At 35.7% G+C, this 21220-nt stretch overlaps 2 protein-coding genes across 2 annotated transcripts; both read right to left on the bottom strand.

Moving 5' to 3' along the window:
* Positions 1–10228: 10228 nt before the first annotated feature.
* Positions 10229–12416, bottom strand: LOC143594432 (uncharacterized). Its single transcript, XM_077073752.1, has 3 exons — positions 12253–12416; positions 11283–12149; positions 10229–10344 (listed from the first exon to the last, which is right to left on the bottom strand). Exons 1-3 carry the CDS (start codon positions 12414–12416, stop codon positions 10242–10244), a joined length of 1134 nt encoding a protein of 377 aa, XP_076929867.1. The 3' UTR covers positions 10229–10241.
* A 3968-nt stretch (positions 12417–16384) lies between these two features.
* LOC143594431 (RCC1 domain-containing protein RUG3, mitochondrial-like) lies at positions 16385–19468 on the bottom strand. Its single transcript, XM_077073751.1, has 6 exons — positions 18996–19468; positions 17882–18021; positions 17595–17789; positions 16937–17065; positions 16702–16857; positions 16385–16628 (listed from the first exon to the last, which is right to left on the bottom strand). Exons 1-6 carry the CDS (start codon positions 19466–19468, stop codon positions 16432–16434), a joined length of 1290 nt encoding a protein of 429 aa, XP_076929866.1. The 3' UTR covers positions 16385–16431.
* Between the last annotated feature and the right edge of the window lie 1752 nt (positions 19469–21220).

Raw genomic sequence — 21220 nt, 5'->3', positions numbered from 1 at the left:
GGTCGAAGAGATGATCTTCCCTCCGACGGGTCAGTCAGGAAATTCACAGGTGCTTCTTTCTTAACAGAAATTCCAGCTCGCCTGAATATATCAAAGAGCACATCCCTAACCAGATCGTGTCGGTACTTCAACCCCGGGAGCTCTTTACAGTGCACCGCGTGCTCCCCATATGAGTCTAAACACGCTTTACGACAAACAGGACATATCTCATCAACCGGAAATAGAGGAATCATAAGGCGATACTTAAGAATACTACGATACTCCACTGGAGACATATGCTGGCCTAACCCATCTATAGGGATAGCAAGAAGAAAATCTTGAGCATGTGGTGTTTGTAGACACTCAAAAATGGCTTTTTGTCTGCTTGTCATGTTAAAGTGTGACTCCATGTTGTGAACAATTTTACTAAAAAGAGTGCTCGCCAATGCATGCTGGATTTTAGGAAAGCTTTTTCAAAGGGGATTTTTGGTTTTGGATAGTGATGCAGTCAAATCTATTATCAAAAAAGGTATAAATAATTAAAATATATGTTTTCCGCTTGTTAGCTCTCAAAAGGTATGAGTTTATTCAAACTTAACCATAGCTTATTTAATAAACAAGTTTGAGTCTTTTATGTCCATTATAATATAATATAGTTATAAAATACGTATACATGTAATTTTAATAAAAAAAATACATATATTATATTAGGCATACAATATTTATAGACAAGCACAACTTAGGATTTAGACATAAAGCTTGAGAGAAAGTAAGAAACCAAGTTCAAACTCAAATCTATGTAAACTCAATAGAGCTAAGCTTGTGTTTATACGATTTCTGATTTATTTTTTTTCAATAATCAGTTTTAATAAAGTAATATTTTTGGTTTATTTCAAACTAGTTTTTCTACCCGGCGCGTTGCACCGGGGCAGCTGGCAAAACCCCAGCATTGAAACCCGGACGTTGACAAAACCCGAGCATTACGACGATGAGTTGACACGAATTTGATCAGTACCAACTTAAGGTACCGGAATTAAAACAAAAGGGTTGGTAAAACTCAGGTGTTGCGGTGGTGAGTCGGTAAAACCTGAGCGTTGTTGGTCTCGGGATTTATAATCGTAAGTCGACACAAATTTAATTTGTTTCAATTACGCTCATTACGATACCGAAACTACGAAACAAAAAAAACGAAAAAAAAAAAAAACTTTGATCCAGTAAGATGCTAGCGTCGCCAAACTTCTAATTTATATATATTAGATAACTAGATTATAAACCCGTGTATTACACGAGACTACGTAAAAAAAGCTAAACTTAAAATAATGTTTTTTCATATCTTAGCAAGCTCCTTAACCAAATTTCATTTGTTAAAATGTTGCATGAAATATTGAACATTTATTGATTAATAAATTAGCAAGCGATAGCCATAGAAGGGGGAAGTCTAGTGTCACACAATAATAATTGATGTTACAGACCCACATATATCAATTCTCATAGATGTCCCAAAGGAATGGGCCCATCAGTTACAAAGCCACCTGTATGGTTACATTTTTGAAATGTTAACGATGATATTATTATTTGGGGTGTACAAAATTTATGATAAATAAGAATGGGTGCCGCATTGACCGACATGATAAAGAACTAAGAACTTTTAAAAATTGTAAATGACCAAAAGACTGTAACTACTAAAAGATCTTCAAATCATTTACTTCCACAGATCCAATGTATTTAACATCACATATTCCATGCATACATTGTCCACAACATAAAAACTAAACATTATGACAAGATGAACAAAAAGAATTAAAATTTAACATCACATCTTCCACACATACATTGCCCAAAGCATAAAAACTAAACATTGTGACAAGATGAACGAAAAGAATCAAAATACATAGGGCTACTAATAGAGTTTAGTCATAATTAATTTAAAATATAGAAGGGCGTGAAGTTGCTTGGTCACTTGAGTAAGCAACAATGAACGTTGGTTTCGATTATAAACAAACATACATTAATCTCCAAAAGATAAACTGAATTCCGTTTCTTTAACCTCATGTATTGATCAAAGTTGAAAGTTTCCTCAAGCTTTAACCAATACTATCATTATCTAAAATCCATAGTAGTTCCCTCAACTTAGCTTTCTTGTCCTGAATACATTCCCCCCCCCCCCCACCCCCACCCCCACCAACAAATAGCAGCGTATCATTAATTCTTGGTTCTAGAAGATATGCAGATAACAACAATTTTAATTATTTTTCATAAAACGATACAACTAATGCCACATCACACCCATTTGAGCATTGAACTAAATGAAAAAAAGAGTTTTGTTCATGTTCGTTCATCTATTAATCCAAGACGGCTCACTCAAACTTTGGTTCGTTTACATGCCTACATTGTTTAAAGTTGTAATATTTAAGAAAATAGTATATACATGGCGAATGAGGACAATTTTGTGAAAAATGCCAACTATTATGCTACTACAAAAGTCAAACCTGCAAATCAAGCAACCCATTGAGTCATATCAGATGAAGTTTCATCCACTGAAGCCTACCACTTCTGCACATTTAACACAAAGTAACATAAATATTTCATTTGATTAAAAGTAATAATTTAAAAATAATAATATACCTATCCTTGGATTTTAGATATACAGATGAATAATTCTCTTCAGAAAGTGGCATGTATAATATCTACATCAGAAATCACATTATTAAAATGTATATAATCATCTACATGAACACCAACCAGTTTGGTATGGTCCATATGTCTTCTAATAGTGGATTATGGCATCCAATATTTATATAATAGACAAATGTATTTAGCCAACAATATATCATAAAATTAAAGGTCATCCAAATATGTACTTGGTTGATATAAAATGATTACAGGTAAATAACTAAAGCACCCCTAACATCGAAATTACAAAATAAATTAAATAATAAAATAGATATAAATATTAGTAATACCCTTTAGTTAGATGGATCTTTCAATTACTAAAAGAAACCTTGTAGAGTATAACTGGTAAATCACAAAAACGGATATATACTTGTTGTTTAAAAGCATTATTACCTTAAAAATTCATAAGCGTCACAAATTTGGCAAATAACACTTGGGATATGCAAAAGAATGCTGCCAATAGACAATGACTCGCCACTTTAACATCGTAACATAGTGTTCAGCTTCACACATGAGACACCAACTTTTTGCACAACCTAATGTAAAAGAAAGATACAGAACAAAAAGAAATCAATGAAAATTACAATCCAACTCCAATAAAAGTGAGAGAACTAAAGGTAGCAATTACATGTTCTTGAATGTGATCTATGAAGCAAATGGATAGTCAAGGGCTTTGTAGACATCAAGCACTACATCGCAGCATGTGCATAGCAACTGCAAGAAACACAGTTATTGAGTATTGGATTTGTTCCTAGACATCAACAACTGATTATTGAGATGAGTGTGAATTACCTAATTACCCCCTAACTTTAAGGGCTTGATATGATTTCACTCAAAAGTTTTGAAAAAAAGTAAATTTTAAAATATGCATTATAGTAAAGTACCTGTTTCCATGAGTCCTCTTGGAGGGAGATCTAAAGCTTCATACTCGAAGTACTTGAAAAATTCATGAATTAGCACAAGTGTTTCCACCCTCCTTAACAACAAAAGTGGCTTCAACAGGCAATCAAGAAGATATTAACTAAAATCAGACTGCAATAATGCAATAGTTATGTAATTGCCCAATGACACTTAAATTAAAACCTAACAAAAGCACAAAAATGACAAACTAAAATATGTGTTTAATAAAAAACACACAAAAGAAACATGCTTTCTCAAACCAGAATTAGTAATAAGCATGAAAATAAACCCCTAATGTAACATTTTGTAATATAATCTATGACCATAGCCACATCTATTTCAGTTATGATGGTAATTTAAGTTATAGTTGCAGATTAAATAAATAAATTCTGTAGTGAAGTAAAAATCCTAACAACTAAATTGACTAATAACATATAACTGAGATTGAGAATCACTCAATGCAAGAACTTTCGGAATCCTGACAACTGATTACCTTAGCGATTCGATTACACCTCATCATGTGAGGTCGCAATCCCAAATATGAATTCCAAAAATCAACCTCGTTTTTCTTAAACAACTCTGCAAAAACAAAACTGCAATCAATAGAACACCATCTTATTATTCAATTGGATTCAGTAGCCACCCCATCTCCCCTCTCCTCTCTTCATCGATTGTCGACCACAAGGAAGAAATTGAGAACTCGACTTTCAGTATTGATCCGGTCGTATTAAACCAAACAGAATCAAGTTTCGGTTTTTGGTGTTTTTCGAGAACCGCTTACCACCCCCAATCATTGAAACGTTGTGGATTGCCTCTTATCTACATCATCCACAAAAATCCAAACTTTTTGTTTTCTTTTAATCTGGTCAATATTATTGCAACTAGACTTATGGTAGACGTTCTTGATGAGAATCAAGAATGATTCGTGTCTGACTCACTAAAAATAGGCACACAAAAGCCAATTGTTTGTAAAGTAGTTGATGGTGGTTTAGACATTAATCAAAACTTGTTATGCCGGCAGTGTTTGGGATTGCTTATTTTCACTAACTTATAATTTATTAGCTTTTTGAAAAGTAATAAAGTATTTAGGATTGCTTTTGGTGTGTGAGAGAAAGTTAATAAGTTATATTTTTGTAACTTATTAACTTATTGAAAAGTTATTAGGAGTTTTCGTAAGGAATCTCAAACAATTCTACAGTACACTAAGTTTCATAATATTTGAAAAATTACTATGTATATGACGTTTATTCATTTATTCTAATACTCATCTTAGGCTTGGAATTGGATGATCGGATAATCCAAATTCTATAAAAATACTCGTTAACAACAACAATCTTAATATCTATAATCTGAATATTATTTGCAGTATTTAGAAAGTACCAAAATCTAGATGTTACTAAAATTAGAAAATGGCCTTTAAATTGGCTACTTGCATAGTTGCATTTGAGTCCGGATGACTAGATCAGCTAAATTGGACCTCATTTTTTTTTTATTAAGATCACATATATTTTTTTTAACTCTAAGCAAATCCTTTAAATTAGCTACTAGCTAAATTGATGAACATTTAACGAATCATTTAAATTGGCTACTGGTTAAATTCATTATACGCTTGCCTTTCGACCTGGGGATTCGGGAAAATCCTGCCCGGGAACATTCAACTGAAGACGATAAAAACTTGTTTAGTTTAAAGAACCAACTAGTAAGCACCACCTACTCGCCTAGTCTTCCGTAAACATGAATCAAACCTAAGTCACGTTAACCAGAAGTGTCTTTCTTACCATCCCCCACCGTCACTTCGTTGACGAGATCTCATATTTATTCTTTGTCGTCCATAATCTGATATATATACAATCATTCTCTATTCAATTATTTTACACACCATATATTCTATTATTATTTCTAAAATTAAAAGAAAAGACTGGTTTAATTGTTCTATAAAAAGATAAAATACAGTCAACACCGAGTGACCGAACTCCTCGTAATCCCCCCATCCTCGGTCCAACTCGTCGTCTAGTGTTCAACCAGTTGCGGTTTAGGTGCTGTTTGTTTTTGCAGACATAAACTGTCTGCAAGCTGATTTCATCTGTTTTCATGTCTGCAACTGAAGATGTGGTCTGAAGATCTGCAAGCTGAAAATATAAGACTGTTTGTTTTTATAAGCTGATACTGTCTGCATAACTGTCAAACTTATCTCACAAGATAGAAGTCATTTATTCAAGTTACATCTAGTTTTTAGTCTTTGCTTGCCATGCCGATTTGGTTTTGGTGGGTGGTGGAAGGTGGTGGTGGTGGATGGTGGTAGTGGCGGCGGACGGTGGGTAGTGGCGGTGGATGGTGGTGGTGGACAATGGGTGGTGGTGATGGATGGTTTTGGTTGGTGGTGGACGGTGGTGGTGATGGATAGTGGTGGTGGTGGGTGATGGATGGTGGTGGTGGCGGTGATGGATGGTGGTGGTGGTGATGGATGGTGGTGGTGATGGATGGTGGGTGGTGGACGGTGGTGGTGATGGATGGTGGTGGTGGTGGCGGACGGTGGTGGTGATGGATGGTGGGTGGTGGACGGTGGTGGTGATGGATGGTGGGTGGTGGACGGTGGTGGTGGCGGTGATGGATGGTGGTGGTGGTGGCGGTGATGGATGGTGGTGGTGGTGGGTGATGGATGGTGGTGGTGGCGGTGATGGATGGTGGTGGTGGTGGGTGATGGATGGTGGTGGTGGCGGTGATGGATGGTGGTGGTGGTGGCGGACGGTGGTGGTGATGGATGGTGGGTGGTGGACGGTGGTGGTGATGGATGGTGGGTGGTGGACGGTGGTGGTGGCGGTGGATGGTGGTGGACGGTGGCGGCGGGGGTATGGGGGTGGTGGTGGCGGCGTACGGTGGGTGGTGGTGTTGGCGGACGGTGGTAGGAGCAGTGGATGAGAGGGTGGCTGCAAAGGGAGAAGAGTAGGGTTTTTTTGTGAAGATGTTTTAAGCAAGATTTCCTTGCTTTTCTTTTAAGATGAAAGAAGATAACTTCAGATCTGTTTTAAGAAAAAAAACAAACAGTCTTCAAGGGTAATGTCTGCGCGCCTGCAGACATTAGCTCCCTTGAAGATGTTTGAAGAAAAAACAAACAGCCCCTTAGTGTTCTCGAGTCATTTCATTCCATTTCAGAAATAAATAAATAATACAAAACAAGTATCAAATGATATAACAAACTAACATTCAATCCCTAATAAGAGACCATCTAATCGACTAATATCAATCAGACTTAGCAAATATGCATAATTCATATAGGCTTGAGGCTTCAACTTGCGTAATTCATATTCTAACAATTTTAGCCGCTTTAACCACCGGATTCTCCCTCGCAATCGCCTCCCGTCCAACGCCTTTATAATCATAACCACACTCGTGCCGATCAGAATACCGATGCTCCGAACAGAACATATCACCGCACCGGCACCGGAATCCGGTCAAACCTACCTTCCTCCGGCAACCAGAGCACCGCATCACCTCCTTCTTCACCACAACAACAGGTTCATTCCTCCTATTATTATCATTCAATTCTTCATCTAACAACACACACATCGTATCTAACACCAGATCACGTCCGATGCGAGACGGTGGCTTCAACGAGGTGGAGCGAGTGCGATGCGACGTCGTTGTGGTGGCGTTGAAGCAGTTCGCCGGAGCTCCGATCACGCCGGTTTCAGGTACTGGTTCTTCTTTTTCAGACATTTTGTTAGGATTGAAATTGAAACTATAATAATAAGCTGGAAAATAATATATAATATAATTAGAAGATATCGGCGTGCAGAAATGAATAATAATAATAATAATAATAGGGATTGATGGAATGGTTTTGAGTTTGGTTCGGTGTGGGGTTTTATAATAAGGGGAAGGAGGGCGGTTCAAGCGCGTTATGATTATGCGTGCGCGTTGGTGGTTTGGATTTACGGATATGCCATTGAGGGTGTTTTCGTAATTTAGGAAGGAGGATGGGGTTCGGGAAAAGGGAACAAGTTTGACCGATGACGTGTTAATTACTATCCATTATGATTAAAATTAAAATATTTCCACTTGTGTATAGTGTATACCCCGTGTCACACCCGTTTATATAATAAGTTTTTACAGGATTTATGTACATGTGATATTATTATATTAACCTTTGTATTGATCATTATACTATACATAAAAGAAAATATATAGCTACAGTAAAAAGAGTGTGGTTCAATCAGTGGTTGTCATGTGGCAGTCACTAATTTCTTTTTTTTATTATTTTCAAAATTTATTTTATAACTTATTAATTTGAAACTAGGTAAAGCAACAAAAATGGAAGTTGGTGTGATGTTTTGTTGTGTTGTACCAAGTTGTTGGTCCCGAGTTCAAGCCTCTTGGAGGCATCTTTTCTTGTTAGTATTGAAACCATAGGAATTAAAATAACAAATATGATATTATTTGACTAAAATCATAGATTTGGATGAACTATAAAGACGAACTCTAATAATAATCTTTCAAAACCTCCTGGCCTTTTTGCTTGCCATCTTTTTGTTCCTTTTGACGCTGAAAACCCACGCATGCATCCTTTTTGTAGTCTTGATTTCTACTTTGATCCTTGCAGTCTCATAATCATGCAATCTTGTAAGGTGTTACTCCTTTGATGTTCCCGTTCTCGTCCTTTTGAATAAGAGATCAAAGGTAATCGTAAGTATTATGCATTTAATCCCACCACCAAGCAATTCGCAATCATCCCATTGGTCATGGGCAGTCTGAGAGGTCGTAAAACCATCAGTTTTATGGGGCTGGCGTTTCATCCAATAGAATGTGTTCAATACAAACTTGTTTGTATTCGTACGTTAGATCTTCAAGGGTTGTTCCAGATTCAAGTCTACTCGTCTGTTACTAGGAAATGGAATATTGCTGTTGAATCTTTTAGTGCGTTTAAATGTCTCGTCTTCTGCCACGGGGTTTACTGGAAAGGCGGGTTTTATTGGTCTCCATTTTATAGCAATCCCGTTCACTTGCGCTTTTGACATCGATGATGAACACTTGCAAACATTGCCGTTGCCAGAGGGCTTGACCACAGGCTTGGTGCTTCCCCAATTTTATGAAGTGCGTTTTGGGGAATCTAGAGGTCACCTGTATTTGATAGTATACAAGGACAGAGATAATAATAGTTTATGGGTCAATGTGTTTGAGATGTTGGGTGACCTTTCCGGGTGGTTTGTCAAGTATCAAGTAGAGCTTGTTGAACTTCCGGCTGCTTTCCCATAGGTGATTTTTCCACATGGTTATAATTTCAAAGCCATTGATGTGGTTAAAGGTGAAGAAGAAGAAGATACATTCATGTTGCTCGGAATTAATGAAAAGATTTTAACATACAATTTTCATGAGAGGAGTTTTAAACATATATTTACTCTCCCCAGCATCAAGTTTGAACTTTATCAAGGAGGAACCCCCCCCTTCTCAGTGACGAGCTTACGGTGTCTGTTTTGCAGGTCATCTGAAGAACAATCTTCTCTGCTGAACCTCATCCTCGTGGGAAACATTACTTAACCCCCAGATTATCTATAATCTGCCCAGGGTTCACTTAGTGTTTCTTCAATCCGGTACAGCTTGTATGAAGCTATCCCATGTTTTCACCGTTACACTAAAACCTTAACTTATTTATGTTAGACGATTAGGTTTTGTTATATTTTTCGTAATCAAGTTGTTAAAAATGTCATTGCTTTATTCATTGGAACTCATAGTCATCAATGAATTTATAATTTTAAAAATATTTAGGTTACTATTAAGAGCTTAAACTGAGTTGTGTTAGTTGTTAGATATATGAGTACATATAACAAATCAAAACAAGTATCATATACTATACATCACACAAAGCTGCTTGATAAGTGTAAGTGTCACGCTGGCCGTTAATGGAGTATTCAAAGTTAAACCTCTTGAGATTTGGGAAATTCATTCGTTATAACGATTTTGACAAAACTTTTGTGTTGAATCGATTGAGTTGCTTTAGTTTGGTTTGTTCTATTAGTTTCAACGGTTTATGAACACCTCTACCTGAGATAAGGATAGGTTAGAATGATTCTTATCCTCATGATGAATTTGTCATCTTTAGTTTTGATATACGCCAATAATACGTTAAGATGTACTTTTGTACGTTAAAGTGTGTCTATTGTAAATTTGGTAATTGTAAGCTTTATTGAGCTTTTCAGCTTTGGTTTAGTATTAGTCAAGATTGACATAAGAAAAAGGGACCAGGTTGGTGTAACATGCAAGGTTTCTTACACTGTATAAAATGTTGTATGAGGTTAAGTTACGCAATGCGTAGATATGACAAAATTATAACATGACGTGTCTCACACGTTAATAGCCATCATAAAAACAAATTTTAACAGATGAACCCATTTTGTGATTTTGGTATTCTTTATTTCTTAAACGACCCGTTTCCACAAGGTCCATTTTAGTTGGAAACTCGGAACCCAGTTTCACTACAATCACTCGTAGATAAGTTTTTGCCCAATCGCATGCCTAGTTCATAAGGATCAATGTCCAGCAATTATCGATAGAATTTTAATCAACCGAAGCATATATATTGTGCCATATTAACACAAGTTCAAACTAAATATGTTTCTGACAAGAAAAATCCTAATAAAGCTCGTAGCTTGCAATTAAGAATCCTAATTAATTAATAGAAAAAACTCCCAAAATCATCTTGCAGTAAAAACAGGCTCAGCATCTGCAGTAGGCTGAGTTCTTCTAGTGTATTTAAGGAGTAAACCATCTGAAGTCAGTCCTGGAACACTAAGATCCCTACACCAAATACAAACAAAAATGTCTTTAGTATTAATATTTTACACTAATTATTTAGTAAAAGCAATATTTTATTTTCACCAAAACCCATTTTGACCCGTTAACCGACCTGCCCATTTGCCCCTACAATTTGAATTCGGATATCAAAATTTTGGGAAGCAAAATCTAAGACAAGCCCGTATTCAACTGTAACCCAACCCCGTCTATTTGCTGTCTTCAATTTTAATTCAAATATCAAAATGTTTAGAAGCAATATTTAGCAAAAAGAGTTTCAAAACGAGCCTGTTTTGACCCATTATCCAACCCGTCAATTTGCCGCCTTTAAACTAAATTCAAATATCAAAATGTTAAGAGGCATGATCTAGTACAGAAAAAACATCACAAGCCCGTTTTGACCCGTTATCCAACTTGCCCATTGCCCCCTTTAATTAACAAAATTCATATATCAAAATGTTAACATCCCGTAAAGAAAACACAACACAAGCCTGTTTTGATTCGTTATCTAACCCGTTAATATGCCATCTTTAATTTAAACTCAAATAAGAACATATTAGGAAGCAAGATATAGTAATGAAAAACAAGCACGTTTTGACCTGTTATCCAACCCATTCGTTTGCCACCTTTAATTATAAAATTTAAGATTCAAATACTGTATCAAAATGTTAGAAAGTAAGATCTAGTAAAAAAAAAAACACGAGCCCATTTTGACCCATTATCCAACCTGTCCATCTGCAACCTTTAATTTAAATTCAAACATCAAAACATCAAAAGCAACATCACTATATCAGTAAGAAAAACCAACACAAGCCAGTTTTGACCCGCTATCCAACCCATCCATTCACCACCTTTAACTTAAAATCAAACATCAAAACATTAGGAAGCAAAATCTAGTAAACGAAAAACAAAACAAGAATACAAAGAAACATTAAAAACAAAACCTGATGTAGGCGTGTAGATCCTTCCAATCCCATTTAGCCCGTTCTTGAAACAACCTAGAAAATCGGTTGGCAGGATCCGATGGTAAAGAAGAAACACTAAATGCGTAAACCCAAGATTGATCTGCAAGTTTTTCAACCAAAATTTCACCTTCCAACATATTCAAGCTCACCACCATTCCACCTGGCACTTTACTTATCCACTCCTCCATAAAATTTTTCATATTCATTTTCCCATTATCTAATAATATCCTTCGTGCAAAATGCACACAAACCCGTTTGTCATCCAGTTCCCAAACACCCTCATTTGTTTTATCACCATACACTTCCAAACAATGATGTGCAATATCCCTATTGAATCCCTCATTCACTAAAGATTCAACAATCTTATTCTCATCAAGTGAACTCAACGACCAGTCGTTTAACACTGAGTTGTTTAAAAGCATGTTTAGTATCTTATCCATGTATTTATCATCAACAATTCTCCAATACCCTTTAATCTCCACAGCTGAAAGAGCACGGAGAGCCAATTTCAACTCATCATCACTGGCTTGAATCCTGTTAATTAGGTCATCCCACTGATACAAACCAGAAACTTGCATATTATCGTCTTCATCGTATCTGTAAGGATTTTCTAAAAGAATTGTTTTAAGTTTATCTATTCTTGGTGAAATCTCAACTAGCTCCATGATTCCTGGAGCCACCTTAATTACAGACGCAACTGGCGGATTCAGATTCTCGGTTACTGGAAACTGGTCTGATGGAGGTACTAGGAACACAGAGTTTGAGGTTCCGACAAATTTGACAGCATATGTTTTTGATTGGGTGCAGAGAACTGTGTCTTCATTTGGTTCTCCTCTTAAGCTTACTCTGAGTACGGAAGTATAATTAATGGTTCAGCATTAAGTTAGACTAATAATGATAAATAATAATAATAACAACAACAACAACAACAAAAACAACAAAGGAATACCTTTGGTTAATGACATCAGGAAGAAGCTTTTCATCAAGCTCAAGAAGAAGTAAATCATCATGAGGACCAAAAAGAGGGTGATATAATATCGGGATTGACGAGTTCGGAGGAATGCTTAAGACCGCTTCAGCTCCTTTTGTGCAGCTAAAATCAGTCTTGTCCATCTATGGCTTATTTCAATTTAGAAATCTGAATCACAGAAAACCACCATGGCCAATAATAATAATAATAATCAGAAAACTAAATAAACCATACTATGTAACAACATAATCATGGAAAAAACAAAAAGCAGTAACATTTATAAGTTAGTGTTAATTGTCAGTGTGCTATGCATACTTTTTGTATAACAATGATACCCTTTTGTGATAAAACAATTTACCAATTAGCTATGCAGTCGATATCGCCGATATATCACCGATATATCAGTTATTGGTCCCTTGGCGATACATAAGTCAAAATATCGGTACCGATAATATCAACGATATTGACCGATATTGGACTAATATTTGACTGATATATCACCAATATTCCCGATATAAGTGTTTTAAGTCTTAATTATCAACTTTTAGCGTTCAATGTTATTGTTTGAAGTCTTAATCAATTCTTACTTGCTACGATTGTTAGTGTTTTGCAATTTGCAAAAGGTTAATTTGTTAATGGTTGGAGACTATACTGAATTATTAGTGTTAAATTGCTATATATATGAATTTTACATGATATTAAAATTACCGATATCCCACCGATATCTCACTGCGATAACCGATATCTCAGATATCGGTCCTTGACTGATTTTCGATATTTTTCCGCATTAACTGCTTAGCCAATTAGTCATAAAACGAGAACATCAGCTGATGCTAAAGAATCTTATAAGAAAGAACACTATACTTGATAATTAGTAAATCGAAATGAATATCTATCTAACCGTTTGAGAATATAAATTCAATGAAAACTGAATATAAATCTACCCAACACGGTATAGTCAGTCTATTACGAGGGGACGAAATATAGCGAAATTAACGAGATCTAAGAAATAATAATAATAATAATAATAATAATTAGCTGAATTTGACTGATTGAATCAGCTAATAAGATGAGGAACGAATGGCTTGGTTTCTAGGGTTTAGACTTAGAGTAACAAAAGGGCGGGAAAATCTAGTGGTGAAATATGCGGAGGGAAAGTAACACACACAGCCTGCTGCTAACGAATTTTCTTTGCCTTACCCTTAGAGGTGCACAAATCGGTTTTTTTAAAAAAACCGGTTCGGTTAATAACCGAACCGGTTAATAACCGGTTTTTGTATGTCAAAACCCTAACCGGTCTAACCGGTTAGGACCGGTTTAGAAACCGGTTAGAACCGGTTAATAACCGGTTAACCGGTTTTTTTTTTAAAATAACCGGTTAATAACCGGTTTTTTTCATAATAACCGGTTTTAAAAAAAACCGGTTTTTCCATTAACCGGTTTGTTAACCGGTTTTGGCTCTAAAACTTGTAACCGAAATACGAACCGGCGGTTTGTAAACCGGTCAAACCGGTTTTAAAAAAACCGGTTTTCGTAAAAACCGGTTTCCGGTTTAAACCGGCAAACCGGTTCCCGGACCGGTTTTTTTGACCATCTCTACTTACCCTTTAAAAATATTTGGTACATTTGGTGTTTGTGGGGGCCAAGGAATGATACGGTCTTTAATGGGAAACAGCGCCTGTTAGTCGGTGGTGGATCCAGATCAACATTTTAGGGGTAACCTAAATTTTTTGTGTCATATATTCATGTAAATAATAAAAGAAAAAACGATAACAAATAAAGTTAAACAACTACCTAATAGATAATCTCTCCTCTTCGGCATTTGAAAGCTAGAAATCGAAAGATTACATCGCCTTCCATTATTTCATCAAGTGCTTCTCTTTCGACCGCACAAACTAGAGCATTGTTCAAATAATCCTCACCCATTCGATCGCGTAAATCCGTCTTGATAAGTTTCAATTTAGAAAAACATTTTTCAACGGTTGCAGTTGCAACCGGTAAAATTAACGCTGGCTTCAATATCCGAAAAACCAATGGAAAAGAAAGATTTTTTTTCCTGTTTTCACCATTAGATGAGCAAAGGTTACATATTCCATCAAATTTTACAAATATTTCATCCTCCTCTATAGAGCGGTAGAAGTCCTTAAGATCACCCAAAAGACGCTCCTTTATTTTGTACTAAAATCTTTCAGATGTATCTAAGAAAATGTCACTATCTTAAATGTGTAAAACTTAGAAAATCAATCACAAGGATTTAAACCCAACATATTTTCTAGCAACGCAGTTGTTACCTTATTGAATTGATTTCCAAATTATTGAATATGCATATCCAAAACCATATTAAAAATCTCAACTTTAAAATGATGTTGATTAGTAGTAGTGAACATAAGAGGCAAATGGTGAAGTTGATAATGATAGCGGTGATATGGCGCATTTGGAGAGCTCGAAAAACTTATATTCGAGAACGAGCCAATGAAGATCGAAACTATCACGGGCAAGATAAATGTGTTAAGTTTTTTGTGGATAAAAAATAGAGCGAAGTGTTTGGAAATAGACTGGTCTAGTTGGAATAGTTTAACTTTGTAATCTTGTGTTTCGGTTGTATCTCGGCCTTTGCTAGCTTCTCGGGAGAAGGGGCTTGAGTTTGTTTGTTTTTAATGAAAGTTGATGTTTAAAAAAAAAAAAAACTGATGACATTCTTTTGGTTTCTAGGCCTACCATAAGTTTCCTTTATATCTAATGTCTTGATATTTCTTTTACACAAAAAGAAGTCATTTGTTCCAACATCGCAGCAAACTCATTTTGTCTTAAATCATATCAATATTGTTTTGTTCCGTTTATCAACTTAGTCGCTTCTAATAAGTCTTGACTTTTTTTTAAGATGTTTTGTGAGAGCATTTGTGTGGCCTATCAACTTAGGCGCTGAAGGCTGAAGCGTGATGTACTAATGCTGGATTGCCAGTGTTTTGATTTTATATAATTGTAAATTACGTTTTCAGAGTTTTATTTTATTTTAAATTGTGTGGCTTTTAACTAATGGACGGGCTTTAAAATTTGGGTTTGTAAATGAAATTTTGAGATGAGGTGTTGGGCTTCTTCAAATGGGGTAACCTAATTTTCGTTTAGAGGTAACCCGATATATAAAACAACGTTTTAAAAAAAAGTTGCCCCGCGGAATGGAAGTTGAGGGGTAGCCTGCCCTTAGATATATCCGCCACTGATGCTAGTGGTACAATGGGTGATATTTAAGCGCTACGTTACTTATAGGTTTATAATAATGAGAAAATATCATGGAATTGGAAGAAATGGAGGTTATTCAATATTTAAATGGATGCGGATGTTTTTCCTTTTTATTGCGGTGGTTTACAATGGTATGTGATTTTGCAGTTTTTATGTTGTTGATGTAAATACCAACCGGTGGTTGAATGCGCTTGGCTTCTTTAGTGCATTGTAACATTGCTATACGTTTGATGGTTAACAAAATTGTGTTGGTCTTCAACTCATGACAATGTTTATAGCTTGAGCCAATCTTTTTTCTAGAACTTCTGAAAGTTTCTTCGTGTTTGCAACTTGAGCGTGCCTTTTTTTTCCTTCTCTTTTTTAAACTTTCAAAAGTATGTTTCCTTTAGGTTTGTCCATTACATTTGTATAAATTTAACTTAACTATTTATTCATGTATATTAATTCCAAGCTTTCGGCGTTATGAGAGCCACCATCTTGAATCGGCTTTAACAACATCCTAATGAAACGAACACAAAACAAACTTACTAAACGCAATAAAAAATATGAGATATTTGCCTAAAGTTTTACAAACACAAACATATTCTTCAACAATCGTTTAATTTGTTTTCGGCCCATTTCCTGTTACTACTTGTCATGAGTTGACACTACTTATTCAAAAGCTATAATATTTGTGTATAGTCAACCATGAACCGTTGTTAACAACCCTCAGCTGAAATGAGTTAACCACAAAAGAATATTATTTGGTTCGTTATAATCTTAAAACTTGTGGTATAAACCGTACCATGAACACCCCTAACATCAATTGAGTTCTACCGAGATTATTTTCTACTGTAAGTGTCCCCATGGAACCATCATAAAAGTGCAAAACAAAACAAAACAAATATGAGGTGATACAAAACAACATTGTTAAACTCATCATGAACCATTTGACCTTGAAACCAAGCAAAGAGCATGCGATGCACCAATGGCAACCGCAACAACATTGTGGGACCCCAAACCATCATCATCCTTAAGAAACTTCACTTCTATTGGAAACGGTTGTATCTCGGGCAGACCTGGAACACCTAGTTGACCATCTTTTGCATTTCCCCACATGTACAACTTACCATCATCTGCATAACAAATCAGCTTCACTCGCCTTAGATAAAACTTTTTAAATTTATTTAAAACTTAGATAAAATTTACCAGTTACAGCAGCTGATGAAGATCCGCCACAAGCGATATAAGCAACCTTTTCAGAAGCTAAAGATTCAATAACTGTTGGAACTGGTTGATTTTGTGTAGAAAAGTGGCCTAACTGTCCATGTCCACCATACCCCCAAGATAATACTCGCCCTTCATCTTTAATATTAATTAAAATATATAAAGCATTAGATTTCCGTAAGCAAAATTACAATTCTACTGTTAGCAACTGTCTTACCAGTTAAAGCAAGAGAATGATATCCACCACTTGCTATTTGAATGACACGAATACCATCCAAACCAGGAATCGGTTGAGGTTTCCAACCGCCCACTCGATTACCTCTTCCAAGCTCGTTGTTTGAGTTTGCTGCCAAAAACAGAACATGTTAAGGTTATCAGTTTTAAATCGTTTATCGCCTATTCGCAAACAAATATTGAATTACTACACGAAGTTCAAAACGTTACAGTTTTAGAGCAACTGTTTGCATGAATGCAACACCGTTCGTCCCTAAAAATGGATGGAAGTTAAACTGTACCATTAAGTGCATATGAAATGTCCAAAATACCCCTTAACACAATTGTACAAAATAAAGACTTTTGAGATCTCGATGCAACTTTATATATACATTGAATTGTAAAAGAGGTGGGACCCAAATGAGTATAACTTTGTATTTATTAAATTTAACTTTAAGGGGCATTTTGGACATTTCACACGCACTTAATGAAACAAGTTAACCTCCATCAATTTTAGGGATCAACTGTGTTAATTACGTTTGTGCAAACAGTTGGTTAAAGTTATTATTTTTTAAACTTGGGGACTAAAGTTACAATATGGCCAAACCAAAGGATCTATCCATGTAACTAACTCTAAAATATCTTGAAAAAAAATTACTTACCACCCCAGCTCCATAAATGGCCATCATCTGTAATAACTGTTGTAAAAAAACCACCACAAGCAACGGAAACAACAGGAACTGGTAATGCTTTCACTTTGGTAGGTATACTAAGCCCACCAGCTTCATTTGGGCCACGATTAGGCCCAAGCCCAAGCCTGCCTTCTCCTTCATCTCTTCCCCAAGTATATAGTTGACCTACATTGATCATGTATATAAGAACCGTTATGTTACAATTTCAATATGAGTGAATAATTTATCATGTAACAGGTTGAAAAAACGAGAGCCACCTGTTTCGGTGATGGCAGCAGTATGTGTGCCACTAGTTGCAATTTGACAAATTTTGCCCTCCCAAGTGCCTTCTACTCTTCTAGGAGAAAGTTCTCTTGTATAGACAGAGTGGCCAAGAGCTCCAAACCCACCATAACCCCTGTAAACTTCATTATAGACCGCAAAAATAACATTATTTGAAGAAATATTTACATTCAAAGAGTTTTTTTTGGTGCTTCAGAAAATCTTTGTGTTCTCTGTTCTTTACACCTTACTGTTGTTTTGTAAATGATGGTTAAAATTCTCAATCATCTCTACATTGTCAATACTATAAATTATATTTGGGGATGTGAAATGGTGTCAATAAATTGTTAAATGGCATATAATGCATTCTAGCAACAACTGTGACATGTTACATATAACCGGACACACCCTGCAGTTATACTTGTTACAGATAACCTGTAAACATAGACTGTTCATGTGTGACGTGCTTCTAATATAATGAAGTTAATAACTTTGATAAAAAAGTACAACTTATGTCATAAAAAACTCAACGCAGTATAAACTCATATAAAGCAAAGATCAAATGCCATCAACTAAATTAGAACCACTGACAATGAGTTTTAGTCTCTTTAATTATGTGCACTTGTTTATAGGGAAAATGTTTGATGGGGAAGAATCCCAAAAAAGTCTATTTGGCCTAAGTGGCCTAAAAATGATTTTTTGTTTCGGATAAAATCCAGCTCAAACAAAGCAACAAACTCTAACTGATCTTATTCCAGTGGCGTTGGAACTGGCTCGTCAAAACCTAAACCGTAAAGCTAAAATTGTAAAACAAAACTCTAAAGACTAAACACCAAAGCCAAGATGATATAGTTAGACAAGCCAGTTCCAACGCCGCTGTAGTGAGTTCAATCCGGGTACATTTGAGCCACTTACCGATAAAATAAAATACTTTCCTATGCTACCTAAGCAAAATACTTGTTATTTGATCTCACCCAATGCTTGATACTATTCAACTCTAAATTCATATAAATGTTTCAACTTTATGTAATAGCATACATTCAATAAACAAGTTCAATGAATAAATTGACAATTAACATCAAGAACACACAGTTCAGGTTTCAAACTGACCATGAGTACACTTGACCAGCCGAATCAATCGCAACCGAATGAAGTCCACCAAGAGCCACACTCTGAACCGACTCCAAACCCGGGTTCACCGTCGGCTGAAACACAGTATCCTCATGACCAAACCCAAGGCGGCCACCGTCTCCTTTACCCCAAATCCATAACCTCCCATCAATTAACACAGCAGAATGAAACAACCCACACCCAACACCAATTTCCAATTGCCCATTTCCACCCTTGGCACAAGATGATATTATATTATAAGACACGGAACCAAGAATCAGTGATGAAATCGGACACGGGTATATTTGGGATTCTTCTTTCCCGTTACCCAACTGGCCGGAAGAGCCTCTGCCCCACGTCAGCAGCTGCAGTGTAACAGCGCTGTCGGACGAGGTGGTCGTGGAGTTGTATAATATTGGGAGTTTGTCGGCGGCGGCGGTTGTTAGTTTACGGTGGAGTTGACGGAGGCCCATTTCCTTCAACCGTGTTTATTTCATTTCTCAAAATCACATCTATACTACACAAACTTAGGGAGCCTAAACGACTAAACGAACCGAGCGTTCGGAAAATTGTTTATCAACTGTTTTGACAAGAAGTTTGTTTATGTTCGTTCTAAATTTTTAATAAGTGAAGGATCATGGACAAGGGACTATGTTTGATTAATTAAATGAACAGATATAAGGTTAGATGTCATGTCCGTTCAGTTGTGTTCGTGAAAGTTCGATAATGTGTTCGTTAATATATTTGTTTGTTTATGTTTATTTATTAAAGATTTTTTTTTATTTTACCAGTGATTAGTGATTGAATTAAGGAAAATTAGATTCCAATAATTCAAACTATTAACTACTGGTTAATATTAATATCAAAATAACAAGCTAACTACCGGCAATCTCAATTTTCAATTTTGTTACCATTAACAATCCTATTCTAACAGATTATTAACTCCGTTAATTTTGTATTATGTGGCGTGTGACGTGGATAGTAATATGAAAATAATAAAATAAATGATTATGAAACTCAAAGAAATAATACATAAACACCTGTTTCTTCTAGAAGCACTTCCACTATGTTTCCGAGTTTATTTTTGAGGAGAAAAGAAATGAAAGTTTTTTACTTTTCTTTCTTTTCTTTTATATCTTTTTTTCTCATTTCCTTTTCTTTCTTCTCATTTCCTTCTAGGTTGGAAGGAATTTTTTTCTTCTATTTTCTTTTTTCTTTCTCACATTTCCTTTTCCTTTCTTCTCTTAAATGAAACTCTGAAACAGAAAATATTATGATTTTTTTTCTTTCTTTTCAATAAAAACTTTGAACACAACTCCTCCTTTGTTTCTTTAATTTATGTTCCTTTCTTTTCTTAAATGAGACTCAGGAACATAATCTTGTTCTCGATAACCCAACTTTGTCAATTTCAAGTTCAAACTACCAGTCGTCGAAACCATACACTTCATCTTTAACCTAACATTCGCATGCGAGATCCCGTTCCGAGCAGTCTCAATACCATGACGCACACAGAGATGTCGTTTCAAGCAATCTTCTTGTCGGAGTTGCAGGTTTGGCTGGAAACACATGGTGAGGGTTAAGGTTGTACCAACTTCTCGAACAGTTGCTTTCTCTTACAGTCCGGAGTAGTTACTGGAGTGGTGCCGAAGTGGTGATCCATTGTGGATGAGAGTAGGAGATGAAGGAGACGACGAGTTGGAGGACATGGTGGGTCCATTCTATTTTTATTTTTGAATAGCTAATATTTTATCCTTATGCCTCAAGTGAGACTATAACCAACAATCATTTGGTTGAAAAGTCATTCTTCTTTGTCATTAGACCAAGCTAGTGACAATCCACCAATCTATTTATTCTCCTGAATTATATAATTAATTAATTAATTTTATATATTATTTTTTAATATTATTATCCATGTCACACGCCACATAATACAAAATTATTGGAGTTAATACTTCGTTAGAATGAGATTGCTATTGGTAACAAAAATGAAAGTAGGAATTCCAAGTAGTTAGATTGTTAGTTGAGATTAATATTGACCAATGGTTGATAGATTGGATTATTTGAATCCAATTTTCCTTGAATTAATGGGTATACTTGTCTAAAACTTGTTATTTTGCGGCGAACCAACAAAATTGTATCTTTTCATATTGTGTTGTTATTATGCATACAAGTATACATAATATTCAGAGTAAGTCTAAGCAGGTTTATTTTAATAGTTGGATTCG

The sequence above is a fragment of the Bidens hawaiensis genome, unplaced genomic scaffold, assembly GCF_021521415.1.
Source record: "Bidens hawaiensis isolate Kalapana, Puna unplaced genomic scaffold, B.hawaiensis_p1.1 tig00043628_1, whole genome shotgun sequence".
NCBI lineage: Eukaryota > Viridiplantae > Streptophyta > Magnoliopsida > Asterales > Asteraceae > Bidens > Bidens hawaiensis.
Note: the sequence above shows the minus strand (reverse complement) of the source record. Positions and strands in the feature narration are given on the sequence as shown.

Coding starts and splice junctions, on each gene's coding strand:
- LOC143594431 (XM_077073751.1), bottom strand. CDS start 19,468: ATGGGCCTCCGTCAACTCCACCGTAAACTAACAACCGCCGCCGCCGAC. Junction 16,858..16,936: donor TCATTCTCTTGCTTTAACTG/GTAAGACAGTTG, acceptor TTAATATTAAAG/ATGAAGGGCGAGTATTATCT. Junction 16,629..16,701: donor TTCATCAGCTGCTGTAACTG/GTAAATTTTATC, acceptor TTTGTTATGCAG/ATGATGGTAAGTTGTACATG.
- LOC143594432 (XM_077073752.1), bottom strand. CDS start 12,416: ATGGACAAGACTGATTTTAGCTGCACAAAAGGAGCTGAAGCGGTCTTA. Junction 12,150..12,252: donor CCTGATGTCATTAACCAAAG/GTATTCCTTTGT, acceptor TTCCGTACTCAG/AGTAAGCTTAAGAGGAGAAC. Junction 10,345..11,282: donor GATCTACACGCCTACATCAG/GTTTTGTTTTTA, acceptor TATTTGGTGTAG/GGATCTTAGTGTTCCAGGAC.